At 38.4% G+C, this 10273-nt stretch overlaps 1 protein-coding gene across 4 annotated transcripts; it reads left to right on the top strand.

The window, feature by feature from the left end:
• The first annotated feature begins 4823 nt into the window (after positions 1 to 4823).
• uba3 (ubiquitin-like modifier activating enzyme 3) lies at positions 4824 to 9971 on the top strand. 4 transcript variants are annotated; one of them, XM_029502073.1, is made up of 18 exons: positions 4830 to 4849; positions 4973 to 5011; positions 5696 to 5816; positions 5931 to 6011; positions 6103 to 6185; positions 6295 to 6375; positions 6673 to 6716; positions 7031 to 7095; positions 7257 to 7412; positions 7536 to 7638; positions 7773 to 7886; positions 8144 to 8197; positions 8373 to 8409; positions 8518 to 8599; positions 8685 to 8785; positions 8941 to 9004; positions 9238 to 9292; positions 9437 to 9971. In XM_029502073.1, exons 1-18 carry the CDS (start codon positions 4830 to 4832, stop codon positions 9523 to 9525), a joined length of 1389 nt encoding a protein of 462 aa, XP_029357933.1. In that variant the 3' UTR covers positions 9526 to 9971. The 4 variants fall into 4 exon arrangements, with proteins under 4 accessions (XP_029357934.1, XP_029357935.1, XP_029357933.1 ...); XM_029502074.1 differs by lacking the exon at positions 4973 to 5011 and having other exon boundaries at positions 4824 to 4849; XM_029502072.1 differs by lacking the exon at positions 4830 to 4849 and having other exon boundaries at positions 4929 to 5011.
• Positions 9972 to 10273: the final 302 nt, after the last annotated feature.

Genomic DNA, 10273 nt, shown 5'->3' with positions numbered 1-10273 from the left:
AACAAAACATACAGAAAACATACAGTGAGTGCACCTGGTAGTTCCATATGTGCACTAGTGAGGATAAACCGTAGGGGAGAAGAAGAGGTTACAATGGGAAGTGAGTAGTAGTGTGTAATGATAACTATCAGATGGTCAGATGATCAGATGGCTCGCCACAGGGCCACTTTTAGTGGCAAAGTGCTCCTCGTGCATTTTAACATTACACTTCTGCTGTGCATATTACTTAAGTCAGTGGAGGCCAGTTAATAAAACATATTCTTCTCAATTACCTTCTCTTTCTTCATCCTCCTTAAATGGAAAATGTAAATGTTGCACAATGTGTTGACTATCCTGTTTTCCTAGCTGTGTTTTACTCTTGTGAGGAAATTCTTGGGTGACTGCTGACAGACTGGATGTTGTCTTCACAATGCACAATGTCTCTTTTCAACAAGGAGGGGACAATAGTGATGGAGAAACAGTAGGAATGGCAGAGCAGGAAGTATGCTGAGGAGGACAGGAAATAGGAAACGCAAAGCAGGAATAAACAATGTTGAAATAGTCGGAGGGAAATTGCTGTGCCACTGTCTTAAGGCTCTCCCACAAGTCCTCTGCTGTCCTTGAACACAGACACAGAGCATGTCTCTCCTGTGGAAAGGTCTGATGGAAGGAATATATCTGTGTTAATATTAACTTAACACTCACACCCGCTCAATGGAGACACGAGGACTTACAGTTATTTGACTGGCTTGAGAAATATATACGTATGTTCCATTAAAATATCGAGGCTATGAGCTGGTAGCGCTAAGTCAAATGTTCTGGTGATGTCAAGAACTCAAACTGTTGTGAACTGTAATGAAACCTAGAAAAACAATTAGACAGGAAACCAGGAACCGCTGTGTTGGAGCCATAGGCTGCTGGGTTAGGCTTAGCAGAAGGACTGACAAACAGTTCGCCTGCCAAATATAAAAATATTTCCAAACCATTAAGGACTGTTGATTAGCATATTGTATCATGTTTGTGTGTCTTTTTGCAAGGTTAAGCTATTTCCCTGTTTTCTGTTGCTCTCTGCTTGCCATACAGATACTCCCTCCAGCAAAAAAGTTGATTTCTCAAAATATTTAACTACTTCCGCAACCCTGCCAATAGAGTTTTGAAATTAAAACCACAAATATATTTCCACTAGTCTCTGGGGTCATAACTTTATGTAGTTCCTCAAAATATCTAGTTCATTTTTTTCGCAAGCATTAATTCATGTGAATCTTTCATCTCTTGATGAAAGTCCCTTCTTTAGTTCACGGCCAAGTTTGCTGTTGGTTTCTTTTAAATTGTTACTATCTGTAACTAACATGATTTCAAATATAAACTGAAAATGTGCCAAAAAGACTAAATGGGAAAACACAGATTGTTGGTGCCTTTAATGACAAATAAACTACAGTCAGTGGGTAATGAAAATGCATAAACCTCCAAGAGCGAATAGGGCGATTTCTACATTCATTAGTGCAAACACTGAGCCATTCAATACATCAGGGAAGATACTGTGATGCAATCATGTGTCATGTGACAAACATTTTTTGGTCCAACTCTTCTGGTTTTCCTCAATCTTAGAAAAACCTCTTTTGGGACCAAACATTTGGGGGGAAAAGACATATGCAACAAGGTCACAGCAAGTCCTCCACCCCTGTAGGCAGGAAGTGGGGCTCTGCCCATCAGAAACAGGAAGAATCAAGTGCAAACCAGCAGTGACGCCGCAGCCCTCACACCCAGGAAGGTGAATTATATCGCAGAACACCTTGGTGATGTTGCAACAACCATTGACCAAAGATTAGATATAAGTGCCTTTATTATGCAGTTTGCAAAATAATTTCCATGGACAAATAAAATGAATTATATTTTTGGTCATGAATTGACCAATATCAAACAAAGCCTTATTTTTGAGCCATTGTCATCATAACATCTTTTTATATTAAATCTGTAGCCCTTGGGATGCCTATGGTCTGTCTTGCACTTTTTCTGTCAGACATTTCTGAAATGTCAAAAAACATGCATTTTCATAGCAAATATCTCTTTATCGAGGTTCTTGGTCATTTTAAATTAAATATACTACAGCCAATTTAATTCAAAGGTAAACACATCCATCACATATTAAATACTTGGAAAATATCTCAGGTGCAACACATTTCCTGCTTGAATACGAGAAAAGTGAACAGAGGAGGTGAGTTTTCCAGGAAATCTATTCAGAGAGACTTCAGAAGAGACTGACGTGTTCACCATAGCTACACAAAAAGGTATGAAGATAACACGAGTACTCACAAAAGACATACACGCTCACACATTTTGGGATAGCAAGACAACACTGGTTTGTTCAGTGTATATATAGAGTCTAATTACATTGTGAGCAGTGGTGATAAATCACTGGAATCTTAATCAAAGTAGTACAACAGAGAGAGTCATCAATCACTTACTACAGCACAACACAACACAGCCTATGGCATCTCCTTGTCTTGTGGCTGGAAGCGCCACTCTGCACCCAACATGGGACATATCACTGTGACACATTATCATTAGCACAATCAGCAGCACTTTGGATGAACTGACAGAAAGCCGTCAAATGGCAAATGGATGTGGAGATATATGGAGACAGAAAGCTGGCAAACCCTGATTTCCATGTCACTGTTTCTGAAGGCAATATGTTAGGCGAAAATTAGATTTTCTTTTCTGTTTTCTGAAAAACTGGAGAGCGATGTGTGGACAGACGCAGGATACTAACAGTTCCTCTGAGGTTCCTCTTCCAGCCAACAAGGTGTCAGACTTTAGATAGCTTGCTTTAATCAAGTATTTCAAGGAATGGTCCCTTCAGCTCTGGAGTCTTCGATCTCTGCTTGCACACATTCACTGTATTTGGCTGTGATGGATGGTAGAGAGCTGGGTCACCTCAAAGGCACGGCAGTGACATTCAGACTGTCCCTGCTTAAGGTGGAAAAATGACAGATGGCATTTTAATGGAATCTATGGAAAAATGTCAGCACTGGAAGATGTTTGACTTAGTCCTACACTGCCCTACTTTAGATCCTGAGTACATTTAGCACCACTTGAAGACCCCCACTATAATACTGAGGGTGAATCCAAAAGGGGACTATGAGTGGGTACTGTCATATTTCATAAAATGTTCATGAGTAATAATGTCACATCTCTGTACGTCAGCTTTATTTACAATATAAGCAATTTTTACGCCTCATCTAGGATTTAGATTTGAAATTCTTTGCTGTTTCACATGAAATTGTGTCTAAGGTTAAATGAAAGGACCGGACAGACAAAACAGATATAGTGAAAAAAGGAGACAAAGGCTGAGATGGCAGGCAGTCAGCTATGAAGGACATGGTCGCAGCAGTTATTTTTAGTTATCAGTTTTCGGAGGCTGTCATTTGGAACATCTCATTAAAAATCAGAAGGGAAAAAAGGGAAGCACCATCAAACCATTTAAAACACAGAGACTGAGAAAAGTCTTTGTCCTGCTACACACACACACACAAACACACACCCTGGGTTGATACAAGGCTATAAATTACAAATATTAGCCAGGTTTTTTGGGGACCTCTGCAAAAAGTATCTCCTACACATTCTCTTTAATACTGGAGGGGTTGTGGACAGATGGATTAATTGTCTTGTGCCTTCAGGCATGTCTCCTAAAATGCATAGAAGCCAATCCAAGTTTTAGTAATCATTGTATAATGACAGATTAATTTTCCCATTGTGGAGAGACTAAATCTGACACTTGAGGGGTAAACCTTGAAGCCATTTTCCTTAATAACAAGATCTCAATTTCATGTCTTCTTCATACTCATGCAGGTGCCTTATGAAGCAGATCACAATGAAAGCAAATGATTTATCATTATTTTGTTCAGATTTCTTTATTTAATTTTTGTAACAAGCAAAGAACATAATAACAGTGAGAAATGCTGTAAATATATTCATACATTTAATTATAGTTTTCATTTGGGCAGTTTGATTCACTTTGATTAACTCCTATTTTCGGATAAAGTTTATTTGACTCAATTGGGCCATGTTCTGTCATGTTGTTTCTCACTGACAGTTAACTGCTTTTATAGATTTTTCTAAATTTGTAAAGACATTAATAGCAAAGCAATTATTGACTAAATACTTGCAGAATTTGTTATTTAAAATTCCCAATGGTGTTTTGACTGCTCCTACAAGTCTTTTGCTAATTTTAATTTACAAATGCGAATTTTTGCAAACTAATTTTGCATAAAAAATTTTAACAAATGTGCCAAGAACACTTGTTGACCATGGATATTTATGTCAGAAATACAGTCTCATAGGTTATATTCTACAGCAGTGGTTCTCTGGTCTCTTCACTGTAATTTAACCAGAGTAACAAAAACGATCAAATGTTAGCATTGTTGGCCATGGGGTTGAAACACTTACTGTGAGGTAACAACAAACTAGTCTGTCTTGGGTGTGACAGAGGGCCACCACAGTCCAGTCCGGCCCCCAGAGGCCACGTCCGCTGAGTCGCACCACACAGTGAAATGCTGCCACCTGCTGGAAATGTATTGTTATCGCCTCTGTGGAGTGGCCCGTTGACAGTGCTGCGTTAAAGGCTATCGGGAATATTTAAGCTTTATTTAAACTACATAGGCACAGACAAGGTAACGTACCTGCCTTTTATCCTCTGTAAGAAGTCAGTGTATGACATGATTTTTTGTGGGTTAATATTAAACATGCACATAAATAGAACTTTGTTATGAGAACTATTTAGATTTTTATCCTATGAGATTTTCAATTCACTACCGCTAGCTCCGACATTGAAGGTGCGTAAATATCCAAACATGGCGGACACGGATGAGCCGTAAGTAGCTGCCGAAGAAACAAGCAAGAAACACAGTTATTAACTGCCCGAAAGATGCTTTCAAGTCTCATTAACCTACGAAAGCACAGCATGAATGAACCTTCTTTTATTCTCTCTTTTTAGGGAGAAGAAAAGAAGGAGAGTAGTGGAGCTGACTGAGAAGTTAGTGATGAATTGGTAGAAGTGCCGGAAGGTTTGAGGTTACTGGACAGGAGGAAGGTTAACGTTAGCTAGCTCAGGAAGCTAACCTATTACTGGTTGTAAACAAAACATTAAAGCACCCTGTCTGCAGACAAAACTGCTGGCTAACGGAGCGTGAGAAACTAACACGCGTGTGCAGTGATTGTTTTGTTGAATCTTTTACCTCTATTGAAAGTTGGAGGTCTTTTCTGTGCGTTGTCACTGTTGACATGTTAGCTTGTCACGTAGCCGACCAACTGGGAGCTGTAGAGGCAGGATACTCGGAAACCCAGATCTCTCAGGGTCATAAACATGTCAGATATACAGCTTTACTATTGTATGGAAAGGCGAAATATCATATTAAATGTTGGATATGTTAGAGAGCAGACGCTGATACGGGGCAGGATCCTAAACACAATAGTGAATATCTTCAGGAACCCTGTTTAGGTCATGTTACTGCATGTTCAGCTGCAAACAAAATAGACTTAGTATGACAAAATGACTCATTAGTCAGAGTCTTGACTGATTTAGTTTTTGCACGGTCTCTGTAGGCTTTGTGTAACATCAACCTGTACAGTATTATGCATGCTATGTAACATTATATACTCTTGACGGTGTCAGACGCTGCTGATGACACATCCTTAATGTACATTTTGATGTCTTCAGGATGGTGGTGGACGGAGGCAGTGGACATGCCTGTGAGTGGGAGGGGAGATGGAACCACATCAAAAAGTTTCTGGAAAGATCAGGGCCTTTCACCCACCCAGACTTTGAACCAAGTACAGAGGTAATGATTACATTCATACTGCAAGATGCAAAGTTTCTTTTTCCTCATTCTGTCATCTGTCCTGTGACATTCTTGAATTAGTCTAAAAATGGTGTCCATTATCTCCCACCACAGTCACTATCCTTTATGTTAGAAACCTGCAAAATCCTGGTAATTGGTGCTGGTGGTCTGGGGTGCGAGCTGCTGAAAGACCTGGTATGGTTATTATTGTTATGGATATTTTAACAGGGTAATTCAAGTCATAATGAAAGGCAAATTTTTAGTTTGCATTTCCTTTATGATTCAGGCTCTATCAGGCATTCGCAACATCCATGTTGTCGACATGGACACCATTGATGTTTCCAATCTGAATCGACAGTTTCTATTCAGGTCAGTAATGTTGCAAAATGCATTCTCTGTAAGGTGTATGATCTTTATTATCACTGACTATAATGTTTGAATAAAATTATTTTTTCCTGTTGGTGTGCACGCTGATCAGGCCAAAAGATGTAGGACGACCCAAGGCAGATGTTGCAGCTGATTTTATCAATAGCCGAATACCTGGATGCTGTGTTGTCCCGTATCCTTTTGACAGTGATGCAGTGTGTGTCACTGGTTCAGAAATAGTTGCAAAATAGTAGATACCAAATAAAAATTGGAGTTGCTCAACACTCAAACTCAATCATTTATAATCAGTAATTGAAAGAACAAGTTAGCCCTGAAATAGTAGATGAAACACAGTGAAAATATATTAATTTGTGTTGAGACAACTGCCAGTAGCTGTACATAATTTCAAAATTATATAATTTATCCATATTTTTTGCTCATCATTCTTTGAGCAAGGTCTGTCTGAAAGTCTCCTAAATGTTTTGTGCAGACATTTTAAGAAAATTCAAGATTTGGATGAAACCTTCTATAGACGTAAGTATTTTTATGACTTCTGAATTTCCCCCTTGGTGGAAATGGTTGTTAGGGGTGTTAGGGTACTTGAGAGTAAAAGACTGACTGCACATTTTATCAGGGCACCAAAACCAACTATCTTCTTTTATTGCATAAAACTGACTCCCAGATAAAAAAAAAAAAAACAAAAACTCGTTCCCTCTCAACACTGTTCACCAAGCTAAAGTTGAGTTGTATTGGGATCAGTTCTTCGGCTCTGTGGTGACCATTGTTTTTATCAGATGTTGATTGGACTGCATCAGTAACAGATATTTAATCTCTTGGTTCTCACCTAGAATTTCACATCATTGTCTGTGGATTGGACTCTGTAGTTGCCAGGAGGTGGATGAATGGTATGCTGGTAAGTTATTCCTCTTCAATGAAATCTTTTTAAAATCTCTTTTTCTCGTTAAATTTGCAAGTTCTCTGTTATACATTTGTTTTCTTGATGCTTGTAATAATTGAATGCTAAAGATTTTGTTCAAAAAATGTTTTGTGCGGCCCCTCTCACTGTGTGTGCAGCTGTCTTTGCTGGTGTATGAGGATGGTGTCTTGGATCCAGGTTCCATCATTCCTTTAATTGATGGAGGGACTGAAGGCTTTAAAGGCAATGCCAGAGTAATATTCCCTGGTATGACCGCCTGCATTGACTGCACTCTTGAGCTTTATCCTCCTCAGGTCAGGTTGCACTATTTTATTTATTTATTTTTTTTTATTAAATAAAGGTTTACAGCCATGGCATAATGGATTTTACACAGACATTTCCTGGTCAGTTTTCTAAAATAAACCTGTCATTTGTAGATCAACTTCCCAATGTGTACGATAGCTTCCATGCCTCGTTTGCCGGAACATTGCATTGAGTATGTCTGGATGCTGCTTTGGCCCAAAGAATCACCCTTTGGAGGTATCAGCACTAAGTACCAGTGATTTCTGTTAAAGGGTGCAGAATTAACATTAAATATGGCTTAAGGCTCAACAAACCATGCCAACAAGTACTATGAACAACAAAGTTCACTTTATTGTGTGACTGTGGATTAGCTGGTGTGGCTCTAGACGGCGATGACCCAGAGCACATTCAGTGGGTTTACCAGAGATCTCTGGAGAGGGCAGCAGAGTTCAACATAACAGGAGTCACATACAGACTAAGCCAAGGTGAGCAAATGTTCTTTCATGCCTAGAACAGATTCTCAAAAGATTAAACTCTTTCCTTCTGAATTATTTTTTTTTACCATGAAATCTCCTACTGTGACTACAAAACATTTTTTCTTATTGTGCAAAAAAAATGGAAAAACAATGCAACCAGTGTGACACATACATGTTCACTTTAATCTGCAAAGTTGTAGAGCTTTTATTTCTTTGATTTTTGAAATAAGTAAAACATATTTTCTGTATCTTGTTGAACACTGTAGGTGTTGTTAAGAGGATAATCCCTGCTGTAGCATCTACAAATGCCGTTATTGCTGGTAAGTTAGTGATAATCGATGTACAAGGAAGTATTTTAGTAGAGAGCTTCATTGAAGATTATGTGCCGTGCCATATACAAGTTAATCATTTCTCAGCAGTACCAGGTACACTGCCTTCCTGTAAACATAAGTCTGTGGATGTGTGTAACTTTTTTTTCTGTTTTATTGTTTCCAGCTGCTTGTGCAACTGAGGTTTTCAAAATTGCGTCAAGGTGAGTTTGCAGGCTTGGCTCTGCTCTCCTATGGACAAAACTATTTGTTTTGTAAAAACTGCATATGTCTTTTGCCATTTCTCATGATGTTACCTTTTCCATCTGCAGTGCCTATATGCCTCTCAATAACTACATGGTCTTCAATGATATTGACAGCTTGTACACGTACACTTTTGAAGCAGAACGAAAGGTTTGCTTCTCAGTTGCATTTGCCAGTTCAAATTTGTTTGTGTTCTAAGCACCTTTTAAATACAGTTTTTTCACTCTTGTTGTAGGAAAACTGTTCAGCCTGTAGCCAAATACCTATGGACTTGCACTTTGCTCCATCTTCCAAACTCCAGGATGTGCTTGACTACCTGACTACGAGTGCTTCCCTGTAAGTTTGTCTACATCATTAGAATGTAGTTCCAATTACCACATTACACTACACTAGTTATCATACTTGAGTTCAGCCTACAGTCATACCTTATTAGCATTACTTTGCAGTCTCTATTATGAATTGTCCTTAACAACCAAATATATATTTTTCAGACAAATGAAATCTCCAGCTATAACAGCAACAGTGGAAGGAAAGAACAAGACTTTATATTTACAGGTAATAAACTACTGGCATCTGTTTTTATGTGTCATTACTTTTGAGGTGCTTATTTTGAATCTCTGACCATTTCATATATTTCTGACCTGAACTGACCATTTGTAAACTGAGACCTGCCAAAGAGGCTATTCTTTAGATACCCCTGATGTCCAAGGAGATTTGAACAGTTTTAAAAAGGCAGTGAAGGTTTTCATTCTTCATATAAGTTTTAATTTTTATCTTATGTTTTACAGTCTGTTGCTTCAATTGAACAGAGAACTCGACCAAATCTCTCCAAAACTCTTAAAGGTGAGATATTTTATTCATACTGCATTTCTTTGCTCGAAATTTAGCAACATAAACAGGTCACAATACAATAACGATATGAATGAATGCACTGTTTTTAGTTGTCAGTTGTCTGACTCACCTTTGTGATGAATATGATTTTTCCAGAGCTGGGTCTAACTGGAGGGCAAGAGCTGGCAGTAGCTGATGTCACCACACCACAGACCATGTTGTTCAGACTCTGCTTTACCTCATAGGACAAACTGAAGAACTTCCACAACCAACTGATGTATTTTTAGTTTCTTGGCCAACTATGACTGGAAGGAAAAGGTTGAAAATGGCCTAAAAACTGGAGCAGTTTACAGTGTGCTCAGTCACAGTAAAAATGATTATATATTAGCAAATTCTGTCAATTTTGTTGAACGTAACTAAAATTGATGTTATGCACTGAAATGCCAAATTATACTTGGCATCTTGTCATATTTTAGTGATGCATTGTCTGCGGGTGTTAAGGATTTATATGTTTATCAGTATAACAACGTAAAAGCGACAAACAGTGGTTACTTTGGAAAATAATATTCTGTACTTCTGTTATGTTTTGAATAATCTATTTATTTATTCAAAGTGTTTTTTAGTTGCAGTAAGCATTAAAGTGACAATGAAGAGACATTGTGTGAACTGGAATAAAACAAAATATTTCTTACAAAGTACTCTTTTTGTCCTCTACTATATCATTATGGACTTGATATAACAGTCAGTTAAAAAGGCTTCGGGGCCTCTGTTGACATGGATTTACATGTGCCAACACGATTGACCTCTAGGTGTGGCCAAGACACACAAAAAAACCCCAAAACAAAGGCTAAATGACTGGCTTGAGAAGGTAATAACATGATACATTCCAGTAAATCCCAGTCTTATAATTGGATAGTTCAGTAATTTAACGTTTAAAGGGGTAGCTGTGAAGGTTTTGGGGGTCCCCCTCTGCTGACAGGACCTTATCTCAGG

Source organism: Echeneis naucrates, chromosome 5 (assembly GCF_900963305.1).
Source record: "Echeneis naucrates chromosome 5, fEcheNa1.1, whole genome shotgun sequence".
NCBI lineage: Eukaryota > Metazoa > Chordata > Actinopteri > Carangiformes > Echeneidae > Echeneis > Echeneis naucrates.
This window is presented reverse-complemented; position numbering and strand designations above follow the sequence as displayed.

Coding starts and splice junctions, on each gene's coding strand:
- uba3 (XM_029502072.1), top strand. CDS start 4,944: ATGAACCTTCTTTTATTCTCTCTTTTTAGGGAGAAGAAAAGAAGGAGA. Junction 6,186..6,294: donor AATCGACAGTTTCTATTCAG/GTCAGTAATGTT, acceptor CACGCTGATCAG/GCCAAAAGATGTAGGACGAC. Junction 8,198..8,372: donor TACAAATGCCGTTATTGCTG/GTAAGTTAGTGA, acceptor TATTGTTTCCAG/CTGCTTGTGCAACTGAGGTT.